Here is a 26,980-nt window from a genome sequence, read left to right on the forward strand (position 1 = left end):
AACTTTTCCAAAATAGTACCACACTTTAAAATATTTATTGTCACCTTTTTGATACAAATCACTTTAATGCATTTTTTTTTTTACAAAAGATTTTTTACATGCAACATTAATTGCATTCCTCTTCTAGCCTGGCTTTTTTTGTAGAATCATTCTTCTCAATAAAATAATCTGCCAATTCACGAAGTGCTTTGTAACGGTGGGAGATCGAATTCTTTACCGCTTTTGGCATTTCTGCATAACTAGAGAGAGTCAGTGAAAGACACATTATAGTATTGGCAACGAAAATTGGATAAAAAATATCCACGTACACATTTATAAAAGTGTAGGTGTCTCAGTAGCCTGAAACATGTTTCAATACTTACGTCTGATCAAAGCCGTCAGGCTGAAAACAAGGATCCCAACCAAAGTTTCTGGGTCCCCGAGGATCGACTATCTTGCCCTACACGATGGAAAAGATTGAGTCATGTAGATTAAAAAAAAATCAATCATTTTCAATCCATGCCATTGACAATTTTCCAGTGCACTTTATTGCCATCCAGAGCCTTGCATCCATCATCATTTCATTCATGGGTGTTGGCAGCTAGGCTAGCATTTATAGCCCATCCCTAATCAACCACCAGAAGGTGTTAGTGAGCCTTCTTCTTGAACTGGTGTAGTCCATGTATTAGGGAGTGAGTTCCAGGATTCCAATGAAGGAACAGCAATGCAGTTGCAAGCGAGGGTGGTGTTTGGCTCATAGGGAAACTGGCAAGTGGTGGCATTCCCACGTATCTACTGTGCTGGTTCTTCTAGGAGTTAGAGGTTACGGGTTTGGAAAGTGCTGGCTAAGGAGCCTTGGCGAGTTGCTGCAGTGCATCTTGTAGATGGTACACAGTGTTGTGAGTGTGTATCAGTGGCAGAGGGAGTGAATGCTGAAGGGGCGGATGGCCTGCCCATCAAGCGGGCTGCTTTGCCCTAGCTGGTGTGGAGCTTCAGGAGTGTTGTTCGAACTGCGCTCATCCAGGCACCCAGACCATTGCCACCATCTCATCAATTTATTCCTTTCTTGCCGCCAGAGATGACATCTGCTAAACTTTCATTTGTAAATCTGTTCCCGAGAAGAGAAGGGCGTTGTTAGGTGAAAGGGCAAAAACAATAAATGATTCTTTCACAATTTTAAACTTCCCACTCACTTCCCATTCCCTCTCACCTGAAGTCAGAAATTCATCTCATCTATTAATTTGTTGTGAATATGCACATCTGGATTGGACTCTATCCACAGCCAAGACACACAGCTCATTTCATTTAATAGTCATCAGAAGCAAAAAAAGCTTTCTGCAATCACCCCACCCCTTCAAAACTATGAAATGCCAAGGAAAATTATAGTATACCCTCATTCCCTAATGCAGTAAAGAGTGGTTGGCAACACACTCCAGGAGCCAACTCAGCCAATGTCATTTTGACTATTGCTCTATGAATCGTATTTACCTAAGATCATCCTAACCTCACAGCCTACCTGCTTTCACTCTTTGGATAGTTTCACAGACAAGAGGGGTTAACACAAGAAATGGACCAGGTAGGCTGGTGGAGACAGGGCCTCAAATTATTCAACAGAAATAGCTTGCCACTTTGGAGACAATGTTGGGTTATTTTTGAATAAAGGGCTGAATGGTCTTTGCCCAGATTTGCCTCAGGATATCCACACAAACTAATGTGACCCATCATTCTCCAGCTCAATGAGCTGCAACGCTCAAGTAGTGAGGGACTTGGCCACAGCCCTTCAATCACCGGGAACAGGCCATTCAGCTGTGGGCTGCATGGTGGCACAGTGGTTAGCACTGCTGTCTCACAGTGCCAGGGACCTGGGTTCGATTCCCGGCTTGGGTCACTGTCAGAGCGGAGTTTGCACGTTCTTGTGTCTGTGTGGGTTTTCTCCCACAGAGCGAAAGACATGCTGGTTAGGTGCATTGACCATGCTAAATTCTCCCTCAGTGTACCCGAACAGATGCTAGAGAGTGTGGTGACTAGGGGATTTTCACAGTAAATTCATTGCAGTATAGGTGTAAGCCTACTTGTGACTAATCATTTTTTTGACTTTTGAGCCCTTCAGCCTGTTTTGGCTATCAATTAAATCATTTCTGATTTGTATTCTGCTTCCATTTACCCACATTGTTCCCGTTGCCTAATACCCTTGCTTAACAAAAAACAAACCATCTCATTTTTGAAATTTTCAAGTTACCAAGACTCAGCAGCGTTTTGGAGGAGAGCGCTCCAGATGACAGATGGCACCTTAGAGAAGGGGGCTGTTCAATTAATAAAATGATTAATTTTAAATCTGAGACTGAAATTTTTGTTATCCACAGGTATTAAGGGATATAGTGCAAAGGTGGGTATGTGGAGTTACATTACAGATTAGTACTGATGTCATTGAATAGTGGATAAGCTCAGGGGTAAAATGTCTATTCATGTTCCTATGTTCTCCTTGTGCCCAGCTGCCAAGAAACACAAAAGGTTTACATTTATTTATACGCCTTTCACAAACTTGGGATGTCCTAAAGCAATTTACAGCCAATGACATGCTTTTGAAGTCTAGTCAACGTTGTAGGAAATCCAGCCAGTTTGCACAGCTAAAAAGAAAATGTACCCCAATTTTGCACAATACAGGTATGAACAATATGGGAGAAAAATCTACAGTATTATGAATAGCTGTTAGCCATGGTTGAGTTGGTTGCACTCGCTTCTGAGTCAAGTTCTGAGTTCAAGTCTCACTCCAGAACTTGAGTACAAAAATCAAAGCTGACACTCCAGCACAATACTGAAGGAGTGCTGTGCTGATGGAGTTGTTGTTTTTGACTGCTGAGATGCTAAACTGAAGCTCCATCTGTATTCTCCGGTGAACGTAAAAGATCCCATGGTACTATTGTGAAGAACAGCAAGGGAGTTATCCCCAGTGTCCTGGCCAATACCTAACCTTCAATCAACACTACAAAATCAGACTAACTAGTCATTATACATTGCTGTTGGTGGGAGCTTCCTGTGCACAAATTGGTTGCCACATTTCCTACTTTACAACATTGATGACACTTCAGAAGTACTTTATTGGCTGCAAACAGTTTTGGGAAGACCTGTGGTCCTGTAATGTGCTATAAAAAAAAAATCAAGGTTTGTTTTTGTTCACTCAACACTGACTGATAATGCATCCTGATTTTGCATGTGTTGCTGTTGAGAGACAAGAAATGGGTACATTCGCACACTACTGCACTGTTCCTTTATAAATACATACCGGCGTTTTCCCTCGAAATAGCTTCACTGGGTCTTTTGGGTTTCCTGTGCTGTACGCAAAGGTACAGAGGGCATATGCTGATTTGTCTTCAAAGCCTGCCAACAGCTTGTACAAACCTGGGAAGACAAATACAAAGGTGGTGCAAATGAACATCAGTTGTATTTTTGTATTACCTCAGTAAAAATTAGGTGTTCTGATCTGTTAACACTAATAACATGAATTCTCCATACAGTTGGAGGGTAGAAAATCCCCTGCTACAAATTCATTTACGACTCGGATCAACATTGCTGTCTGACTGAATGATAGGCGATGCCTTTTATTTTCCTTCTTACAATTTTTAATATTTAATTAAATACTTAATATTCAAAATGATGAGGAGTTTTAATAAATGAGATATGGAGAAACTGTTTGCATTTGCAGAAGGTTCAATGCAACCAGAAGAGCCAGATGAAAAATAATAGGCAAAAAAATTCGTGTGGCATTAAGAAGTTTTATTTACGGGAGGCAGAGGCATAGTGGAATTCTCACTGGACGAATAATTCAGAGACTGGGGACTTGGGCGGGGTGAGGGGGGTAATGCTCTGGGGAACGGGATTCAAATCCCACCATGGCAGATGGTGAAGTGTGAATCCAGTAAGATCTGGAATTAGAAGTCTAGTGAAACTATTTTTTTTCCCCCTACTGACGATCATCTGCCCAGATCCATGGCAACGAGGTTGACTCTTAAATGCCCTCTGAAATTGCCCAGCAAGCCACTCAGTTCAAGGGCAATCGGGAAAGGGCAAAAAATACTGGTCCAGCCAGTGATGCCCATATCCCATCAGTGGATACAAAAACGTGCTCAGCGAGTTATGATGATCATAAAGGCACTGCCTAAAAGGGCAGCAGAAGCAAATTCTTGAACAATTTTCAAAAGGGAAATGGTGTATTCATTCATATGAATGACGAGGAGATGGTGGTGTAATGGCAATGTTATTAGGCTGGCAATCCAGAGGGCCAGGCTAATGTTCTGAGGATATGGGTTCAAATCCCACCACAGCAATTAATAAATGGAATATTAAGATAGCTTCTGTAATAATGACCATGGAACGATCATTGTTTCTCCTGGTATTCAATCTGGTTCACTAATATCCTTTAGGGAACAAAAATCCACAATGTGATTCTAGACCCACAGCAATGCAGTCGCCTCTCAACCGCCTCTGAAATGGTCCAGCCAGCCACTCAGTTTAAGGGCAATTAGGGATGGGCAACAAATCTTGCCCTTGCCCATGATGACCACATCCCATGAAAGAATAAATAAAAACATTATGTACATTAATTATACACACGTGCACATACATGAAGGAAATATTTTCAGAAATACTGGGCAAGTGTGTGGGAATGGAACTAATTTGTAGTTCTTTCACAAGTATCGTGGTCCAAATGGCCTCCTCTGTGCTGTATGGTTCTACTTATTTGTCTCCTCGAGCTCTCATGTACAGTACTCACTCCAGGGACTGTCAACCTGCACCCAGGTTCTTGTAATGCCCATCAGTAGTCTCCATTCTGTATCTCTGTGCACTATTAGAGTCAGTTAAATTTAGAGGATCATAGAAATCCACAGCACAGAGGGAGGACATTTGGTTCATTGTGCCTGTCCCAGCCCAAACAAAAAACTATCCTGAATAATCCCACCTCCCAGATTGATTTTGTTCTGTAACACTGTAGAATGTGGCACGTCATGTTCATATCCTACTATATATTTTTTAAAACTGTGACAAAGATTTTGATCTTTATCACCCTTTCAGGTAACTTGTTCCCAACCTCAACTATGTTCAATCCCCCTACTTATACCAATCGCTTCAAACCTCTCTGCTAATGTTGTCCTTCATATTCTTTCTTATACACCCAAATTAAATCCCCCCTCAGTCTCCTCTGTACCCAATCCTTCACCATAGCTAAAATTCTGTAGTCTTATCCTCTCCAGTGCATTGTATTTTTCTGTAATGCAGAGATCAGAAATGTGCACAGTGCTGTGGCCTAACTAGCTTTTAGTACAGTTCGAGCAAAACCTGTTCACTCCCACTTTACTTCATTAGCTGAGCCATAGGACTTATCACACATGCCTTTTGGACCATTTTATCTGCCTGTCTTGCTACCCTCAAGAATCTATGGATGTGCACTCCAACGCTTCTTGCTTCCTCGAATTCTCAGGATCCTACCAGTTCTTGTGTATGCTCTTGACATTCCTGAGCCGGTTCCACTATTCAGAGATCAATCATGATCTGTGATCTAACTCCACATCCCTGCCTTGGTCCACGTCATTTAATACCTTTGGATAACAGAAATCCTAATCTCAAAGCTAGAATTAATAATTGATTGAGCAGCATTTGCCATTTGCAGAAGAGAGTTCCAAACTTCCACCAATCTTTGCATGTACAAGTGGTTGCTAATTTTGCTCCTGAAAGCTCTGGCTTTAACATTTAGACTACATTCCCCCACTTGTGTTTGACCCATTTAAATGCGTTGTTTCATATTTCTGCAGATTGAATTCTTTTTGCCACTTTTCTGCACCCCTTTACCAGTCCGTTGCTATCTTTCTGCAGACTATAGCTTTCCTAATTATGCTGGCTGTTTTGCCGAGGCAGTGGGAAGTGTAGACAGAGTCAATGGATGGGAGGCTAGTTTGGGTGATGGATTGGGCTACATTCGCCACCTTTTGTATTTCTTTGCGGTCTTGGGCAGAGCAGGAGCCATTCCAAGCTGTGATACAACTAGAAAGAATGCTTTCTATGGTGCATCTGTAAAAGTTGGAAAGAGTTGTAGCTGACATGCCAAATTTCCTTAGTCTTATGAGAAAGTAGAGGCATTGTTGGGTTTTCTTAACTATATAGTGTCAGCATGGGGTGATCAGGACAGGTTGTTGGTTATCTGGACATCTAAAAACGTGAAGCTCTTGATTCTTTCTACTTCATTCCCGCTGATGTAGACCTGTTCTCCTTTACGCTTCCTGAAGTCGATGACAATCTCTCTTGTTTTGTTGAGATTGAGGGAGACATTATTGTTGCCGCATCAGTTCACCAGATTCATGCACAGTTCTCACTCCAGACAGCAGGGCTGGCAACTTGCAGCCAAGCTCCAGGTTCTTATATGCCCACCAACAGTCTCTCTTCCCCATCTCTATACGCTGTTACTAAACCAACTGGCCTGCCAGTAACATTTCTGAACAAACTAATAAAACCTGAAATTCAAAGATCAATTTAGTGCATATTGAATTTATCAATTTATTGTTCTGCCACATCATCATATTATGTGACAAGCTTTCTTTCTTGGGTTTTGTCCCAAATTGCAGTGACTGACGATGGCAGTTCAACTTGTACCCTGTCACCCTTCATTTACAATCTTGGACAATGATCAGCAACAGCGGGGGCGTTGTTGTAAAATTCGATTCTGCCCACACGAGCACAATGGAGAGTATTCAAGATCAGGAACCTCAGCTGGTTTCATTTTTCTTGCCGCTCTCTAAGCCAGAGATGTTCAGTCAACATTAGCTCACGGAAAACAAACGACCAGGGATCGAACGAGGTGGATTTCTGAGTCTGTATTATTCATTATAACAACATGCAATCTAATTAAAGGGTGGTGGCGTGGTGGGTGGGGCTAAGCTGTAGGGTATACACTTTTCTGACGTACAGCTTTGACCAGCAACAAGTTTTTAGATCTTCACCAATTGAATGAGTCAAAACTGAGTTTGATGGAGGGATTATGGAACCAAAATGGATAAATGGATTTAAGATATAGGCCAGCCTTGACCCAGATGAGTAGTGGAGGAGGCTTGAGGGCTGAGTGGCCTACTTCTGCCCCTAACAAACCTCAAACAAGCTTATGATCGATTGCATTAAAATAAAACCATGAAAGAGAGTTGTATCCTCTAAACTTGAGACCAAAAGGAAGCCATGGCTTCTCATAGCAACAGCCAGTCATTCAAATCCACTTCAATTAATCCCGCGTCAGTAAGTGGGAACTGTGCCAATCTATCGAGGAGTTATTCAGAACAGTTGGCATACTTGACTTGAACCACGCCTCTTGCAAGCTGTTGCAGAGTGACATGGCTGGCCGTTACAGAACATACTATCTCCCTTCTGGTATGGAGAGGAAGCATGCTGGCAATTTGTCTGGAAAAAATATACAGGGGAAAATTTCGAAAAACAAACCGCTATCCCTCAATACAGTTTAGCCATGGACTGCCAGATACAGGAGTACACGGGCTTTCTTACACTCTAAAAATGTCACTCTAGACAACATACATTATATATAGTTCTCATAAATAATTGGGTGTTTTATATGTAAATTCCCCCAGTGAGATCTCAACCTGTTTTTTAAACCCAGAGATCAATTATCTGAGTGTCTACTTGATACTTTGCCATTTCTATGACCGTTAACCTCCGATTACCTTATGCTGGAATGCTCATCCTAAATGCAACACAGTCCGCAGCAAACCTCGACCAATCAACACAAAAAACACTTGGAATTAAATGCGACACATGCATGCACATTGGGGGAAACTTATTTTCAATCTGACCACCAAATTTAGATCAGAAACGGTAATGGAATTGGGGTAGCATACGGGCATGGTGGCACAGTGGTTAGCACTGCTTCCTCACACCACCAGGAACCTGGTTCAATTCCAACCTTGGGTAACTGTGTGGAGTTTGCACATTCTCCCGGTGTCAGAGTGGGTTTCCTCTTGGTGCTGTGCTTTCCTTCCACAGTCCAAAGATGTGCAGATGAGGTGGATTAATCATGCTAAACTGCCCTTTTGTGTCCAAAGATGTGTAGGTTAGGTGGATTACAGGGATGAGGTGGGGAAATGGGCCTGGGTAAGATGCACTTTTGGAGAGTTGGTGCAGTCTTGCTGGACTAAATGGCTTTCTTTTGCACTGTAGGGTTCTATGGATTTTATTGTGGACTAAAAACAGTTGCGATAAATGGGTCATTTTTGGATGAACAGGATGTTGAATGTCACAAGCATCAATGTTTGGATATTTACAATCAATATTACTGAGCTTGATAGATGCCAGTGTAAGATAGTAAATAGGCACATTACAATCAGAATTGGATATACCCTCTCTAACACTAACTGGAAGATCTGGGCCTTTGCATTTTTTTTTCCCTCAATCCAATATTCCTTTCTCCCTCTATTTCACTCTTTGTAACTGAATTGACTTTGAATTAACCTACCCTAATTCACCTTTGTCCTTCTAACTTCTCAAAGCGCTCACCTTGTTGGTTAAGGTGAGGAGCTATCAAACACACTAATTACCAAAATCAATACTTTTGATTTGTCATCATCTTATATTGCCTCTCCAACTCATTACTGTATACTTGTATCATTTACAGAAAATTAAGGTTTCAAACAATTGCTTTTAATGCCCTAAAATTACTAACCTTCAGGATGTAACTTTTCCAGGAACCATTTTCTAGAAGGAAATAGAAAAGAAATTATTTAGAAATTCCAAGTATGTCACAGTTACACAAAGTCAGAATTTCTGTTAGGAAAGGGTGTCACAGCGCTAATTGGGGTAAACTGAACAGGTACAAATCAGCAATGATCAAAAAAAGCCCCACAGGAATCAATAGATGTGCCAGGATCTGTTTTCCACCAAAGATGCCTTAATGGCAGGGTATTTCCTCCTTTATTTTTTGTTTTCTTATTTTTATTTTCTTCCACCCTGGTTCTGAGTTAACAGACCTCTGTCAGGTAGTGCCATTTGTCAGTGGCCTGAGATTAGAGAGATATTCAACCTCCCCCGCCCCCACAGTAATTTGTACTTGAAAGGCCACATTTGCGGAGACCAGGCAACACCAGAATCCATCAAAGTAAATTGTCGTACAGTAAACAAGATTAAGGAGTTGAATGCATGGCTACCAAAGATTGTGTGGGAAGAACGGGTTTTAATTCATGGGGCATTGGCACTGATGAAAGTGGAAGCTGTAACACAGGGACAGTCTACACCAGAACCACACTGGACCCATTGTTCTGGCAAGTTGCATAACTAGGGTGGTAGAGAAGGCTCTAAACTAACTAGTGGGGGTAATGGATCATACAAAGGAAGCTTAGTAACTTAAGAGGAAAGGGGAAGTCAATAGAACAAGATAACAATAAGGACAATGATAATTAGAATGTAGCAGGAAGGAACAGATGTACGAACTTAAGAGTATGACAGTGGACAAGACCAGAGTTTGCAAAAATATTAAAAAGACAGAATTAAAGGCTCTGAATCTGAACACATGCAACATTTGTAACTATTTGAATTGAACTGTCAGCACAAATAGAATATATTTGGCATGATAGCCATTATAGAGATATGGCCACAAGATGACCATTGGGACCTGAATACGTATGAGTATTTGATATGTCAGAATGATAGGAAACTAGGAAAAGGAGGTAGGGAATCTCTGCTAATTAAGGATAACATTAGTGCAATAATGAGATATAAACTTGGTTCTAAGGATCAAATGGAATCAGTTTAGATTGAGATACGAAACAGTAAAGATTTTCCAAAATTCCCTAGATTCTGGAAAGGTCAAATCTGATTGGAAAAAGTGAACATCACTCATCCATTCAGGAAAAAAGAAGGAAACAGAAAGCAGGAAACAATAAGCCAGTTTGCTTAACATCTGTCATAGGAAAAATGATTGAATCTATTACTAAGGAGGCATAGCAGCAGGGTTTAGAAAATCTTCAAGCTATCAGGCAAGTTTTGTGAAAGGGAAATTGTGTTGATTAATTTATTAGAACTCTTTGAGGAAGTAATAAGTAATGTGAATAAAAAGGAACCTGTAGATTTGCTGCACTTGGATTTCCAAAGTTGTCACTTCATAGGTTGCGACATAAGATTAGAATTCATGGTGCAGGAGTTAACATATTAGCAAGAAGAATTGGTTAGCTAACAGAAAGGAGAGAGTTGGGAAAAATGGGTCAATTTTGGTTTGGCAAGCTCTATGTAATGGAGTGCCATAGTGATCAGGGCTAGGGTCTCAACTATTTACAATTCACATCAATGACAGATGAAATTTGTTACGGTTGTTATGACAGAATGTATGATTATTAAATTTTATGATATGAAAATAGGTAGGAAAATAAGTTGTGAAGAGGACATATGGAGTCTACAGAAGGGATACAGATAGTTTAAACGAGAGGGCAAAAATTCAAACAAACGGGAGTATAATGCGAGAAAATGTGAACTTGCCCATTTTGGTAGGAAGAATAAAAAAGGCAGCGTAATACTTAAATGGAGAGAGATTGCAGAACTCCGAGGTTCAGAGGAATCTGGGTGTCCTGGTACATGAACCAGAAAATACTGATATGCAGGTACAGCAAGTGATTCTAAAGCCAAATAAAATGTTGGGGCAAGGGGAATGGAATATGAAAGCACGGAAGTTCTGCAACAATTGTACAGGATGTTGGTGAGACCCCATCTGGAGCAGAGTACAGTTTTGGTTTCCTTACTTAAGAAAGGATATAACTGCATTAGAAACTATTCAGAGAGGGAACAGGGTTGGGCTTTTATCCATCGGAGTTTAGAAAATCGAGAGGTGATTTTATTGAAACATACAACATCCTAAAGGGACTTGACAGCATAAATGCTGAGAGGATATTTCCCCTTGTGAGGGAATCTGGAAATAGGAAACATGTTTTAAAAATAATGGGTCTCCCATTTTAGACAGATGAGGAGAATTTTTTCTTTCTCATTGGGTCATTAGTCCGTGGAACTTTCTTCCCTACACAGCAATGAAGGCAGAGCCACAATAATTTTAAGGTTGAGTTTGATAAATTCTTGACTGACAAGGGAGTCAAAAGTTATGGGGCTGGGGAAGACAGAGGGCCGGATTCTCTGACCTCATCTGCTGCTGGGAATCTTTGGTCCCGCTGCGGTGAATGGAGATATGGCCAAGGGCCAAATTTTCCGTTCTTGCTGGCAGTGGGGAGTGAACGGCTGGAGAACTCCGGTCAGAACAATAGATTTGTGGCCACAATCAAATCAAGCATATTATCAAATGGTGGGGCAGGCTTGATGGGCTGAATGGCTTACATTCCTGCTCCTACTTTGCATGTTTGCACTTCTGCCAACACTCACCATCAAGGTTTGGTTCAAGATCTAATGCAAAACCAAAGTGGAACAGCCTACGCCAGCAATAGAGCCACTCCACACTAAACCTCCAGTATTTCCTGTGGGGTTCTCATATTTGTCCCTGATTATATAGTTCTCAATGGTTTACAACTAGTCTCCGTGACTCATCACCACTTAGTCACATCAATAATGCGACTGTAAGGACAAAGGCTACAGGCTTCTCAGTTGACTGGTTTATCTTTGACCTCTAAAAACCTGTCTAAATCAGGAGTGCAATGAAACAACTCTCTGCATGGGTGCAGTGGCAACAGATTTCAAGAAAACTTGACCATTTGATTTACAGGATGCTCCCACCACAACAACTCCAATCTATGATTCCCACCAATCAGCAGGGCTAGATTGAGTCAAATATCTAGCATTCCCTACCCAACTTCATTGCGGGAGGACTAGTAGAAAGATGCTAATGCTGCAAGTAGGTCCAAACACCACTTCCACAGGACAACTAAGGTTGGGAATAAATATGACCTTGCCAGTATAGTTCGCATCCCGAGATCCAAGAAAAAATATCTTTGATGATATGCAGAATGGTGACCATTTAGGAGATTTTGTATAGAATTTATATAGTACAGAAACAGGCCAAAGCCCAGCAGATCCATGCTGTTGTTTATGTTTCACACCAGCCTCCTTCACCAGAGCTCATTTCACTAGAAGCATACCCAACTTTGGCTTTCCCTCTCCTTTACTTAGTTAGCTTCCTCTTAAATGCATCTATGCTAGCCACCTCAGCTATGAGTTTCGGCTTTGAGGGGAGGTGATGGCCGAGTGATATTGTCATTAGACTATTAATCCAGAAACTCAGCTAATGTTCTGGGGACCCGGGTTCAAATCTCGCAGTGGCAGATGGTGGAATTTGAATTCAATTTTTTAAAAATCTGGAATTAAGAATCTACTGATGACCACGAAACCATTGTTGATTATTAGAGAAACCCATCTGCGGCACTACTGTCCCTTTAGCGAAGAAAATCCCAGTCTGGCCTAAAGTGACTCCAGAACCACAGCAATGTGATTGACCCTCAATTGCCCTCAGACAACTAGGAATGGGCAATAAATGCTGGCCAGCCATATCCACGTCCCACAGATGAATTAAAAGAAACTCTCCTTTGGTAAAGAAGTTTCTCCTCAGTCACTTGAGCAGTGAGAAAGGAATCCTGTTCATCAGCGAGGGGCTCTTTCTTTTTCTTCAGTTGGCTCTAAATAAGGATAGCAGTCCTTTGTTCGAGGAGATGACCACAAGAATAAAACTTGAGTTGGTCAAGTCTAATGACACCCGATCTGCACTGCACACCAGTGGCTTTGACAGTTTGGGGGTTGCATACATTGTCCTCAGAAAATCACTTGGGTGAATTTGGGAGTATTCAGCCTCACTCAAAAAGAATCTCTCAACCATATGCTGCAAAAGGATTTTCAAATCAATAAATTCCCAAAGAGAATTCTGAACCAATAAAAAAGTTCTAGAGTCATTGCTGAAGCAAGCACACTCAGCAGTAGGTCTTCCTTGCTCTGGCCTCATATGATACTCGGACTGGACTGTTAGAACAATTTCCAACCTAAAAGCAGCCAAACGATGCAAGCTTGACTTGGAAGATCAGGATGTTGGCAGCAGTGACCAGCATAACTTTCAGGATGCTTTTCAAAATCTTCCAAAGTGACTCGATGCCAAGGCAAGTTCCCAGACTCTCGTCTCGGAGCTTTGACTGGAATCCGGAGATGCTGAAAACATGGATAAATGGACAATTGCGGGATTCCTCAGGGTGTTCTGGTTTGCTCCCACAATCCAAAGATTTAGGGGGAATCAGTGAAGTAAATATATGGGGTTACCAAGGTAGAGCTGCTCTGTTGGGAGAGTCTGTACAGACTCATGGGTCAAGTGGCCTCCTCCTGGTCTGGAGGGATTTTAAGGTTTAAACATGAAAAACATGTTCAGACAGATCCCTAAATACCACTGTTACTTTAATCCTCTGAAGCCAACCCATCCCTGTCACTGAAGGTGCTCCAGTGCACATTATCCAGACCTTGCCAACAGAATATAACTATTTTTAGTGTCTTATGATTAAGTCACATTTTTACATATCTAAAATGTATACTTGGCCTTTTGTCTAAGATCAATTGTAGTATTGATATGCTGCACTTGATTAAAGTCATTAGATTACATTTTAGCTTCATTTGAAGCAATTTTTTAAAAACGGCATCTCGGTCTTTTGGCTAAGATGCAAATGAGATCAAGCCTTGGAGGAGGAGCTATGCCTACTCCAATCAGCTTGGATCATGTAGATCAAGCCCAAGACAGGTAAGAGCCCTGTCTTGTCAGCTTGGATCGGGAATATCTCAACTTGTTGAGACTCTGAATTGGATGCGATTTGATTGAATTGGAATAAAAACAATATATATAAAATACCGATCTCCATTTCTCCTCGCTCCAGCCTGGTATTAGCAGAACATGCAGTTCACTAAACTCACTTGCAACCTACAAGGGTATTCCTCCTGCATATATTGCAATGTAATATTTCTGGCTTATGGTTACAGCCAGTAATAAATTCTTACAAAAGTTCCTGTTAAATGTGGCTACAGAAATGTTGTGTGGTCTGGAATGTGTGTTTGCTGCCACCTGATGGTGATGTGCATATTTAGTGAAGAAGCAACAGCATCTCACGCCCTGTTCAGAATCGACCACCTCCAGCACAGCAAGAGTTGTGAATGATAATAAGCTGCACTCTGGTAACTGTCACCTAAAGATTTGGGTTCAGTCAACTGTGACCCTAAATGTGTCTGCGTGTCGGCGAGATGTACAATGCAGTGCACTTCTTATTTTCTGGTCATGGGATCCATTGTCAATTACTGAATATGAAATATACACAGTACTGCAGAATGCTTTTTTCCTCATGTTGAAGCAGAAGTCAATTGACTGATTAACAAAACAGAGAGGGTGAACAATGTAATTTTTTTTTTTAAAATGTACTTCTCCCAAAAATAACTTGATAGTGATCCACTTGGGTCACTAATGTCCTTTAGGGTAGTCTTCTGCCATCCTTATCCGGTCTGCTCTAGATGTGACCCCAGATCCACAGCAATGTGATTGAGTCTCAACTGCTCTTCAAGGGCAACTAGGGAGGGGCAACAAATGCTGGCCAGCCAATGATGCCCATGTCCCATGAATGAATTAAAAAAAAAATGCCAATAAACAAATAGGCTTGCCGGAAACATTAAACTATTTCTAGCCTGTTACCAAGTAAACAGGGATGGGCTCACCTCCTGCCCTCTGGCTATTAATCTCAGTACTTGGGTATAAGTCAGAGACTCAGTCACCGTTGGCATGATTCTCCTGCATATTTCCTGCCCAATAGGATTTCCCAGTCTTCCTGTCCAGTTCATGATGCTTTATCCCACATACAGGTTATACTGAGGCATGAAATGTTCAGCACAGTGATATGTGCTTGAAAAAGTTGTCTGTCATGGTTCATCCCCACCACCAAGTCAGACGTTTGTGGGTTTAAGCCTGACTTCAGCACAAGATCTGGGCTGACACTGAGGGAGTGCTGCTGTCTTTCAGACAACATTTTTAAAATTAATAGAATCCTTACAACGCAGAAGAAAGCCATTCAGCCTAGTGAGCCTGCACTGACAAAAATCCCACCCAGGCTGTATCCGAATAACCACATGTATTTACCCTGCTAATCCCTCTGACACTCAGGGGCAATCAACCTCACCAGCACATCTTTGGACTGTGGGAGAAACCAGAACACCTGGAGGAAACCCATGCAGACAGGGGGAGAACATGCAAGCTCCACACAAATAGTCACTCGAGACTGGAATTGAAGCTGGGTCTGTGGCACTGTGAGGCAGCAGTGCTAACCACTGTGCCAACTGTCACCACAGTGGACTCTAATGGTCCCATGGCAGTATCCAAGGCACAAGGGAGTTCTTTGGGTGTCTTGGCCAACATTTATTGTTCAATCAACATCACTGAAGCAGTAACTGGTCATGATCACACTGCTGTATGTAAGAGCTTGCGGTTGGATACTGTGCTTCTTGACATTACAGCGGCAAGTACTAGTCTCCATCAGTAGTACAAAACTTTGGGGTGCCTGAAGGTTGTGAAAATAAAATTAAAAACTATAAAAACGAATTGCTTTTGCTATGTTTTTTTTAAATCTGCTGAATTATTCTCATTTCTGTACAACTTTAAACAAATGATTTGATAGATTTTAGCCTGGCAAATCAAATTGTCAGACTGGCAATTTTTCAGCATTTTGGAAAGGTCCAAAGAATGGGAATGCTGTTGTATTTCTGGTGCACATCTCAGGGGTAAAAGACTTCACTCCTAAGGCTATGCTATCCCAGTTGTGGTGTTTGCAGGACAAGTTTTGTTTCTATAAGAAGCTTGGCCTTGCTAATGGCATCTAATTTTGTGTGTAATTCCGAAAACGCACTGGTGCGGAGCTCAAATTATAAGAGTACAACCTATGAAATGTAGAAGGTAATCTCATTGAAACGGACAAGATGCTGAGGGGCGTTGATAGGGTCACCATGAATAAGTTGGAGAATCTTGGAGGTAGCATGGTTGAACATGGTGTTCATCATTTAAAGACACAGGTGAAGAGAAATTCTTTCACAGGGTTGCGGGTCTTTGGAATTCTCTATTCTAGAGGGTTATGGATGCTCCATCGTTGAGTCTATGCAGGGTCACAAAAGGCGGATTCTTGGTCTATCAGACAATCAAAGGGACTGGGCGGGAAAGCAGAGTCAAGGCAGAAAATCGGCCATGATCATATTGAGTTGTGAAACAGGCACATGGTGCCACATAGTTTACAGCTCCCATTGTGTGCGTTCTTAGAACCGGCCAATACGAAAGAAAAATCACAAGCAATCCTTCATGCTTTCAAACTCCATCGGTTTCTTCATTCTTTTTTCACATGAGGTAGCAGTCAAACTCTTATTAAAAATAATGCATAACATTAATCAAGGCCACAGTAATCTCCTGGGCTAGATTTGATCACCTAAGAGCAGCACAGAGGCACAGTGATTAGCACTGCTGTCTCAGAGGGCCAAGGACCCAGGTTCGATTCAAGGCTTAGTGTGTGCATGCAGAGTCTGCATGTTCTCCCAGTGTCTGCGTGGGTTTCCACTGGGTGCTCTGGTTTTCTCCCACAGTCTGAAAGACATGCTAGTTAGGTACATTGGCCAGGCTAAATTCTCCCTCAGTGTACCCAAACAGGTACCAGAGTGTGGCACTTAAGGGATTTTCACAGTAATTCATTGCAGTCTTAATGTAAACCTACTTGTGACACCAATAAATAAAACTTTAAACTTAACTGTGTTTGGAGAAGCATTTTCCAGAGTTCCCCCCCAAGCCATTTTTAACCTAATTTCTCACCTCTCCCAGGAGATTCCATGTAGGATGAGGAGTTTGTACTGTGATGTACAGCACATCATGGTTGTGTGGGGTGGATTGCTTCCTGTCATTTAATTCTATCAAACCACCTTGCTTCCATACTCCTTTAATACCTTCGCCTGTCAGCGTCCTTCTATTGAAGTTTCAAAACTTTCAATTGGTCTATCTACAAAAAAATGTTTGGAGTAGAGATAACCAGATTTCCACTCCCCCTTTGCACGAAATACTTACTGACATTATCCCTGAATGATCTAGCTTTAATTTCAAGGGTTTTGACCTCTTATTGTAGACTCTTCTGCCAGAGGGTATAGCTTCTTGCCCCATCTATCTTATCACATCTTTAATGTCATTTGGATTATACATCTCCCTAATCTTCTATAGATAAGGAATTATAGGTCTAGTCTGTACAACCTGATCTTAAGATTTAAACTCTTTTTGCCTCAGTATCTTTCTGACTAACCTGTGCTGCTCTCTCCAAGACCAAAATATCCTTCTTGAGATCTAATGCTAGAACTGAATGTGGTACTCTAGATGGGGTTTAACCAAAGCTGAAACATGACTTCTACCTCTTTGTATTTCATCCCATCAGCTTTAAACTGCGTTTGTACCTGAACACAAGACCTCAGTGATTTCTGTTCTTGTACCAAGTTCCATTCCCCTTTGACCTATGTGCTCCTGACCTACATTGGTTCCTTGTCAAGAAAGGTCTTCATTTTTAAAACACTCACCCTTATATTACTATCCCCTCATGGCCATGCCCCTCCCTATCTCTGTAACCTTGGCCAATGCCACAACTGTAGTGTGGTGTTTGAACTGCTTTAATTCTGACAATTGGGAACGTCCAAGATACAAGTGCTCCAAGCTGGTCCCAAGCTCTAGCATTCACTTCCTCCCTCACTTTCCTCCTTTAAGACATTTCTTAAGACATGCCCCTTTGGCCAAGCTTCTGATCATCTGGCCCAATCTCTCCACTACAGTTTGGTGTCACACCTGATTTCATAACGCTGCTGGGAAGCACCTTGGGACATATTCATTATGTTCAAAACGCCAGGCAAATATATGTTTTGTAGATTCCCAAATCTCTCTATGCCTCCACAGTTCCGAGCTTCTCACCTTTTAGAAAATACACTGAACTCTCTTTTAAGTCCAAAAGTGAATAAACTCACATCTGTGTTTTGAACTCCATCTGCCAGTTTTACTCACTCAATTCATCTATGCCAGTTTGCAACTTTCAATTCTCATAATTTATGTAGTGACACCAGGAAATTTGGATATGTGACTTTCTATTCTTCATCCAATTCATTTAGAAATACACAGTGAAAAGCTGTGGTCCCAAAAATCCCTGGGGGACACACCACTAGTTACAACCTGCTAGAGAGAGAGTATACATCCATTATTTAAGGGGAAGTGGTGTCACAGTCATAATGTCAACAGACCAATAATCCAGAGGCCCAGGTTAATGTTCTGGGAATGTGGGTTCAAATCCTGCCAAGGCAGCTGGTGGAACGTGAAATCAATCAATAAATCTGGGAAACAAAACTACTCTAGATCATTGATGGTGACCATAAAACTAGCATTGATGGTCAGGGATAACCGATCTCATTCACTAGAATCCCCACAGTACAGATGAGGTCAGGTGGCCCATTGAATCTGCACCAACTCTCTGACAGAGTATCTCTCCCCCACCCAATCCCCGAAATGCAGCACATTTATCATGACTAACCCACCTAACTTACACATCTTGGGACATTAAGGGCAATTTAGCATGGCCAATCCATCTAGCCTACACATCTTTTGATTGTGGGAGGAAACGCATGCAGACAAGGGGAGAATGTGCAAACTCCACACAGACAGACACCCAAGGTTGGAATTGAAGCATGGTCCCTGGCATTGTGAGACAGCAGTGCTAACCACTATGCCATTGTGCCAACCTTTAATGCCCTTTAGGGAAGGAAATCTGCCATCCTTGCCTGGTCTGGCCTACAAGTTTTGTAGTAAGTTTTTCACTCAAGAGGGTGGTGGTGCGTGGAACTGGCTGCCGGTGGTGGTAGTGGAGGCGGATTTGATAGGGTTTAAGAGACTTTTGGATAAGTATGTGGGACTTAGTAAGATAGAGGGTTATAGAGAAGCCTAGTAGGTAGGGATACGTTTGGTGCAACTTGTGGGCTGAAGGGCCTGTTTATGCTATAGTTTATTTATGATCTACATGTGACCCTGGATCCACAGTAACGTGGTTGACCCTTAATTACTCGCTGAAATGGTCTAGCGAGCTATTTAGTTTAGGGCAATTATAATGATTACAGTGATGCCCACATCCTATTAAAGAAAAATAAACCCTTATTCAGTCTTTTACATCACAATCAGTTTGCTATTAAATATGGTAATCTAGTACAGTGGCCCTTTGCTCTCCAAAAGCATGGATTCACATTGTGGCATTGTTCCACAGGTACCAGTAGTCCGCACCTTCATATCCAATATTGGCAAGCTAATCAGGTATGGAGGTCGTCACAGCAGAGCTCAACCCTGCCCTCACTGAATACCAATTTTTTTTTTTAAGAACACACCTCTTTGGAAAAATCAATGTATGTTGGGCTGAAACATTAGGTGATACAGTCCAGACGATACTGAAACCAACTGTAATGACTGCTCATCACTACCTCCAACGAGGGCAAGTGCCTCAGCACAGGCTAGACATTAAATCCAGAATTTGTGATCTGTATGGCTTAGCGTAAAGTAATAAATGTCACCTTGAAGAATAAACAGGGAGGAGCAGTGAGTGTTAATACAGCAATATGTTACTTACATATATGGACCAGGCAGTCCGCCAAGAGCATTGAAACATAAACATGTGTCTTCCACTATAACAGGACCCTGAACCTAAAGAAAGAAAACTGAATCTGTTAAAGGTCCCCAATAAAACAGATCTATACTTAAACATTAAATTTGCTTAAAATCAAATTTAAGTTAGAATCCACAGCCAAATGCTCAGTTTAGGCCCACATCTTGCATATTAATTAATGGCAATATCATGAATTGTCCCCAGAGCTAGCAAGCAATGGCAATGCTCAGGGTAGCACTGATCTGAAAGACAGTTTGTTAAATAATCATAGCTAAGCTACAATTATTGTACTGGGCGGCACAGTAGTTAGCACTGCTGTTTCACAGCTCCAGGGTCCTGGGTTCAATTCCCAGCTTGGGTCACTGTCTGTGTGAAATTTGCACGTTCTCCTCATGTCTGCGTGGGTTTCTTCCAGGTGCTCCGGTTTCCTCCCACAGTCCAAAGATGTGCGGGTTAGGTTGATTGGCCATGCTAAGAAATTGCCCCTTAGTATCCAGGGTAGCGGAGGTTAGAGGGCTTAGTGGGTATAATAAGTAGGGATATGGGCGTAGGGCCTGGGTGGGATTGTGTTTGGTGCAGACTCGATGAGCCGAAGGACCTCTTTCTGCACTGTAGGGTTCAGTGATCTATCAACTTGTCAGTGAGAAGAAAATCTGTTCCTGCTGCTAAAGGCTAATCCTGTTAGAAAATAATTGCGCGTGGATGTGGTGCGAATGAGATTGGGTTTGGCTGCAATGCAGCCTGTGGTTGAACAGCCCACTGACATTCACTTTTAAACGAGGTACTGGAGGGTTGCTCATACCCCAGAAATAGTCATCTCAGAAACACTAAGTGACTCCGGCAAGGCATCAGAATCCCTACAGTGCAGAAGGCTGCAGTTTGGCCAATCGAATCTGAACCAACCCTTCGACAGAGCATCTTACTCAGACCCTATCCCCATAACCCCATGTATTTGACCTGCTATTCCCCCTAAACTATGGGACAAATTAGCGTAGCCAATAAAACAAACATTAGTGACAAATTCACACCTTAGTTAATTAAATGTTTCCAAAGAATTAGCAATTTCAGAAAAATTTGCAAATTACCTATAATGAGATCACTAACCAATTTGTAATGTTGTATCAGAAATTATGCAGGGCACGGTGACAGGGGTGGCTGGCATGGTCTGGTTGCAACACAAGTGAAGCATTTTGTGTTCATATTTTGGTTTCTTTCTTCCCATCACAGTACTAGCCTCACTCACAGTAAAACATCTACAACTTGTTTTGATACAATAAAGACCCCAGAACATAGTCACCATCTTTGGTTCGATATCCTAGGAAGGACGCATTAAATATTTTATAGGTTTTGTCCAAATATACTTTTGACTTATAAATTCACGAGTTGGCAGTAAACATTCACTTGGTTGCAGCGCCTCTGGTCACTCATAACTGGACCTATTATCTCAGAGAATGCTTTCCCTATTCAAAATCTAATTAAATTATAGCATGACTCACAGATCATGAGACTTATTATGTGCACTGGATGCTATGAATTTGCACATGTTGCCAACATTTCAAATAATTACAGTTTAATAGTACCAATTGGCTATGAAACACTGGGATGTCCTGAAGTTCTGAAAGGTGCTATTTAATTACAGGTTGTCTTATCTAAAAGCATTAGATAAGCAAAATTCAAAGAGCATGGACTGACAAATAGCACTGAAGGTTCAATGTTGAGTCCAGAAGGCTGTAACATGCCTAATTGGAAGATGAGAGGTTGTTTTTCCAGTTTGCATTGGAAACGACTGGAGTATTGTCATAGGATAAAGAGAAAGTGGGCATGAGCGCAAAATGCTGAATTTCTTTGTACATTGTTTTAAAATATCATTTATGGAATGTGAGTGTTGATGGCCAGGCCAGCATTTAATGCTCAAGTTTAATTGCCCTTGAGAAGATGGTGGTGAGATGTCTTCTTGAGCTGCTGCAGTCCGTGGTGTAAATACACCAAGGTGGCTGTTAGGGAGGGAGTTCCAGGAATTTGAGCCGGAAACATTGAAGGAATGGCAATATCTTTCCAAGTCAGGATGGTGAGTGACTTGGAGGGCAAGTTCCAGATGGTGGTGTTCCCACATGTCAGCTGTCCTTGTTCTTCTAGACGGCAGTGTTTTTGTGTTTGGAAGGTGGCTGTCTAAGGAGCCTTGGTGAGTTGCTTCAGTACATCTTGAAGATGGTACACACTGCTGCCATTATGCATCGATGGTGGAAGGAGTGATAGTATGAATGGCACCCCTTTCTCAAACAAACTAGCAAACATATTGAGACCAAACAAGAAAGGTGTTAGTAATTGGCACTTACTTGTATGGCTGCTTCCTGACATTTCTTTATTGAGATTTCATCAGTTTCCCCCTGGTACTCTGGTACTGGAGAAGAATTAATAATTAACTTATAGGAAGTCTCAGCATCGGATTTTCAAATTTTATGATCAGAATAAATGAAAATGAATCATACTTACAGTCAATCTTTTTGGAAATGAGTGTGAAAGGAAACTTGTCACCCAGAATTTGAACAACCTGTTTTGCAGAGAAAAAGCAAGATTGGTCCCAGCTTAGAACTAAAGGCTTTTTATTTGTAGCAAAAAAGGAGAAGACCCTATTTAGCCAAAATACTAGAAAATTCTGGATAAACTCAGCAGGTCTGGCAGCACAGAGACAGTTAATGTCTTGAGTCCGTAGAAGAGAAACGTATTGAATTATGTACTTGGAGGAGGTGGGGGGTAGAATGGAAAGTCAGTGATAGCTTGGGGTTAAGGAGAGATCGTCTCACGAGGTGGTCCACTTTGGTAGGAAAAATGGTAGGAAGGACTATTATTTGCGAGGCGAAAAACTGCAGCAGGCGACGGTGCAGAGGGACCTCGGGGTCCTTGTGCATGAGTCGCAAAAACCCAGCCTGCAGGTGCAGCAGGTGGTCAGGAAGGCGAATGGGATGCTGGCCTTCATAGCGAGGGGGATTGAATATAAAAGTAGGGAGGTCTTGCTGCAGCTGTATAGGGCATTGGTGAGGCCGCAGCTGGAGTACTGTGTGCAGTTTTGGGCGCCGCACCTGCGCAAGGATATTTTGGCCCTGGAGGGAGTGCAGAGGAGGTTTACTAGGCTGATACCGGAGTTGAGGGGATTGAGCTATGAGGAGAGGCTGAATAAACTAGGCTTGTACTCGTTAGAGTTTAGAAGAATGAGGGGAGATCTCATTGAGACGTATAAGATGATGAATGGGATGGATAGGATAGAGGTGGAGAGACTCTTCCCGCTCAAAAAAGACAGTAGGACTAGGGGGCACAGCCTCAAGATAAAGGGGAGGCGGTTTAGAACGGAGTTGAGGAGGAACTTCTTCACTCAAAGGGTGGTGAATCTCTGGAATTCTCTGCCCGTTGAAGTGGTGGAGGCTGCCTCGCTAAATATTTTTAAGAAGCGGGTTGATGGGTTCTTGATAAGAGAGGGGATTAAGGGTTATGGGGAGAGGGCGGGAAAGTGGAACTGAGCCACGACAGATCAGCCATGATCTTATTGAATGGCGGGGCAGGCTCGAAGGGCTAGATGGCCTACTCCTGCTCCTATTTCTTATGTTCTTATGTACATCTTTGCCAAAGGGGCGGTTAGGTGCCATTAAAGACTGAAGAGTGTTAATAGTGGCAAAGGTAGGATAGCAGAATTTGTTAATAGGAGAACAGAGGTCAGTGCTCAGTGGAAGCAAAACCGAACAACCAGGAAGTGGTCTTATAGGGAAGAGGTGGGCTGTGTTAAGACAAGTCAGGGGAACCAGATGACAGAAAACAAATGGAGGGGAAAGTTCAGTCTAACCTTGTTGAGCTCAATGTTGAGTCCAGATGGCTGTAACATTCCTGATTGAAAGATGAGGGGTTGCGTTGGGCGTGACAGGAGCATTTTAAAAAATTCATTTGAGGCACATGGGCACTGCTGGCTGGCCAGCATCTATTGCCCATCCTTAATTGCCCTTGGAGGCCAGTTTAGAGTCAACTACATTGCTGTGGCTCTGGAGTCACATGTAGGCCAGACCAGGTAAGGACAGCAGATTTCCTTCCCTAAAGGACATTAGTGAATCAGATGGGTTTTCCCCGATAATTGACAATGGTTTCATAGCCATCAGTAGATTCTTAATTCCAGATATTTTTGATTGAATTCAAATTCCACCATCTGCCTTGGTGGGATTCGAACCCAGACTGCCGGATTAATAGTCTAACGATAATACCACTAGGCCATCACCTCCCTGTAGCAGGGCAAGGATGGACAAGTTGGCATGAGAGCATGATACTGAGTTGAAAATGACAAGCAACCATAAGGTTGGGGCCATGCTTGCAGGTGGAGCGAAAGTGTTCCACAAAACAGTCACCCAGTCTGCATTTAGTCATGAGGCTGGATGTGCTGTTGAAAGTAATTCAGCAACAGGATTTCACCCCCCGCTCCAAAACCTAACCTATTGAGGAAAGAGACAGAGACAGACAAGACAGCAATGCATCAAACCATTGCAAAGTAAAACATAAACCCAAGTTGTGTAAATGACTCAAAATTTGCTGGGGCATGTCCTGTTCATTAAACTTTACTCTGCATCCTTCAGCTTAAAACATTGTCCACAAAACTGCTGAGAATACAGCCCAGCAAGAGGAGCAATGTCTGGGAACTTACTGAATGTTAGGATCATTGGTCTAACTCTTTATCCAAGAAGATTTTAAGGACTTGGGAGTGAGGATGAATGAGAAGTGTGTGAAATCAGTGTCAACACAGATACAGAAAAGAGAAAAAGGAGGAAAGAACCATTGGATTTAAAAAAAAGTACAATTATGGAATGATATAGGATCAGCTGTCTGTACATGATAAAGCACCAGAATTGGATGAGATGCATGTCAGAATATTGAGGGAAATGAGGGTTGACACCATGGAGGCAATGGCCATCATTTTCCAATCTGCTTTAGACTCAGGATGGTGCCAGAGGGCTGGAGAATTGCAAATAGTACATTCCAGATCAAAAAAGAATGAAAATAAACCCGGGAACGACAGGCTAGTCACTAACTTCAGCAGTGGGGAAACTTCTAGAAACAATGGTCTCATGAATAAATGCAGATTAATTGGAAAAAAAAAAGCCAACATGTATTTGTTAAGAGAAAATTATGTTCAACTAACTTGCTGGATTTTCCTTGAAGTAGTAACAGACAAGGTTAATGAAGGCAATGTTGTTGATGAGATGTACATGGACTTCAAATAAAGTGCCACACAGACTTGTGAACAAAGTTACAGCTCATGGCTGAGTGACAGGAAACAGGAGAGAGTGACAATTAATGGATGGTTTTTGGGCTGGAGGAATGTATGTAGTCAAGTTCCCAGAGGTCAGTTTTGGAATCCTTGCTCTTCCCAATACATATTAATCACCTAGAGCTTGGTGCACAAGGCACAAATTCAAAATTTGTGGAGGATACATTGGAAGCATCATTAATTGTGAGGAAGGTAGCGTAGAACTTCAAAAGAAGGTTGAGTATTGCATCCAGTCTGGGCACCACATCTTCAGAAAGATGTACAGACGTTGGACAGAGTGCAGAAAAGATTCATGAGACTCATTTCAGGGATGAGGAACTTCAGTTATGAAGACAGAATGGAGAAGTTATTGGAGAAAGTTAAAGAGATTTGAAAAATTTCAAAATCATGCGCGAGCTGGTCAGAGTAACAGATCAGAAACACCAAAGGTATATTTTGAAGCCAGACTGGACCTCAATTTTTTTTTCTATTTTGGCATTGTGAGGATAGGATTTTTCACTCCAAGCATGTTTATGACAAACCAGAAAGCTTTTATCAAAACAAAATTTAACAGCATGGTTTAACTATAATAATAAACTAGCTAAACTTTTAACAATTGAACAAAACTGAAACAATACACAATACTTAAATGCTAATCTATCACCACGAGATCCAATCAAGCAAAATTTATCTTATAGACTTAAATCTCTTTTTAAAATTAGTTAGCAAAACACTAGTAAATAGTTAATAGTCATGGAACTGTCAGAGAGGGGAAAAAAATAGTTTCAGTAGCTTGCTGTAAACTTTTGACTTCAAGCAATTCCTAACCAGAACTCCAATTTAGTTACCAAATACAGGCATATTTGGAGCTATCAGAGCATCTCTGGAGAGAAAGACACTGCTTTCTTCAGGCAGCCAAGGCAGTAATTGCTTACATTTAAAAAATTAAACTGGAACTCTTTCCTTGCAAGCTTAGCGCTTCCCTTTAATCACATGACTCTCTCTCTCCATCAGCCTAATCCTAACTTTACCCTGAAACCCCAGGGGGAACCTAAGCAACGTTAGCTCTGCTTAAACAAACAGTATGTCTAAAATGATTACTTATCTTGTTCTCCCAGCTACTAAGTGTCTATCAAAACCTTTAAATCTGTCACCCTGCAAAACCGAGTTGAACTTTAAACATACCCCTTACAATTTAAGAAATATATTTATATCATGTTTCTTGTATCAGCACAATAGATAGAAACCATTCACACTCCTGAAAGAATGAATGAGGGCACAGAGTTAAAGTAAATGACAAAAAAGTAGTGAAAACTTTTTTTTTTGGGCAGCAAGTGATTAGGATTTCTATTGGAATCCTTAAAATAACTGATAAGTGCCAAAGGAGGCCATTTGGCCCTTCATGTCTGCAGCAACTCTCTGACAGGGCATCTTTTGCAGGCCCCCCACTCCCAACACTATCCCCCTGTCTAAGAATGTTATCAGGGCATATTCAATCAAAGCAATCAAAAGGGAATTATCTGAAAAGGACTGTGCAGACTACAGAGAGAAAGTGGGAGAATAGCACTAGGTGCAGTGTTCATTCAGAGAGTCATCAGACAGGATGGGCCGAATGACCTCCTCCTTTCTGCACTGTGACAATTCTGTTGCACCAAATGCATCAACAGCCATTTGAAAATTAAATACAATTTTCACTCTTGCTACTCTGATATACGTTGCTGCCTGAAAGTAATGACACATCTTGCTCAGAATAGAACCTATTCAGATGAATGAAACTCGTAAAACCTCAGAGGGAACATTTCCTGCATGTTCTCAGCCCAGGAAGGCACTGCAGTGCAGCTAGGAACACATCAGCAAAGGAGAGTGGGTGGAAACAGTGTTTTACCCTGACCTACCTCCTCTAGTTTCCTCACATTACCCGTGACAAACACCACATTACCAGCCGGGTTCACAGCCATTCCAACTTCTCTAGAGAGCGTGGAGCGAGAAAGAACCAACACTTCCGGGTGAAGGTACAGGCAGCGCCTGCCATTGG

General features: G+C 41.8%; 1 protein-coding gene across 1 annotated transcript; it reads right to left on the minus strand.

The window, feature by feature from the left end:
- On the minus strand, positions 1–26,962 carry itpa (inosine triphosphatase (nucleoside triphosphate pyrophosphatase)). The gene is made up of 8 exons (XM_080195907.1): positions 26,841–26,962; positions 22,158–22,215; positions 22,001–22,065; positions 19,629–19,702; positions 8,690–8,721; positions 3,263–3,378; positions 363–439; positions 1–239 (listed from the first exon to the last, which is right to left on the minus strand). Exons 1-8 carry the CDS (start codon positions 26,901–26,903, stop codon positions 107–109), a joined length of 618 nt encoding a protein of 205 aa, XP_080052033.1. The 5' UTR covers positions 26,904–26,962; the 3' UTR covers positions 1–106.
- Between the last annotated feature and the right edge of the window lie 18 nt (positions 26,963–26,980).

Source organism: Carcharhinus amblyrhynchos, chromosome 9 (assembly GCF_965287045.1).
Source record: "Carcharhinus amblyrhynchos chromosome 9, sCarAmb.v2.hapA, whole genome shotgun sequence".
Taxonomy (NCBI): domain Eukaryota; kingdom Metazoa; phylum Chordata; class Chondrichthyes; order Carcharhiniformes; family Carcharhinidae; genus Carcharhinus; species Carcharhinus amblyrhynchos.

Excerpts from the sequence above, each read along its gene's own strand:
- itpa (XM_080195907.1), bottom strand. The coding sequence starts at position 26,903 with ATGGCTGTGAACCCGGCTGGTAATGTGGTGTTTGTCACGGGTAATGTG. Across the intron at positions 3,379-8,689 it reads GGAAAAGTTACATCCTGAAG|GTTTGTACAAGCTGTTGGCA; the intron begins GTTAGTAATTTT and ends TTGTCTTCCCAG. Across the intron at positions 440-3,262 it reads TATTTCGAGGGAAAACGCCG|GGCAAGATAGTCGATCCTCG; the intron begins GTATGTATTTAT and ends TCCATCGTGTAG.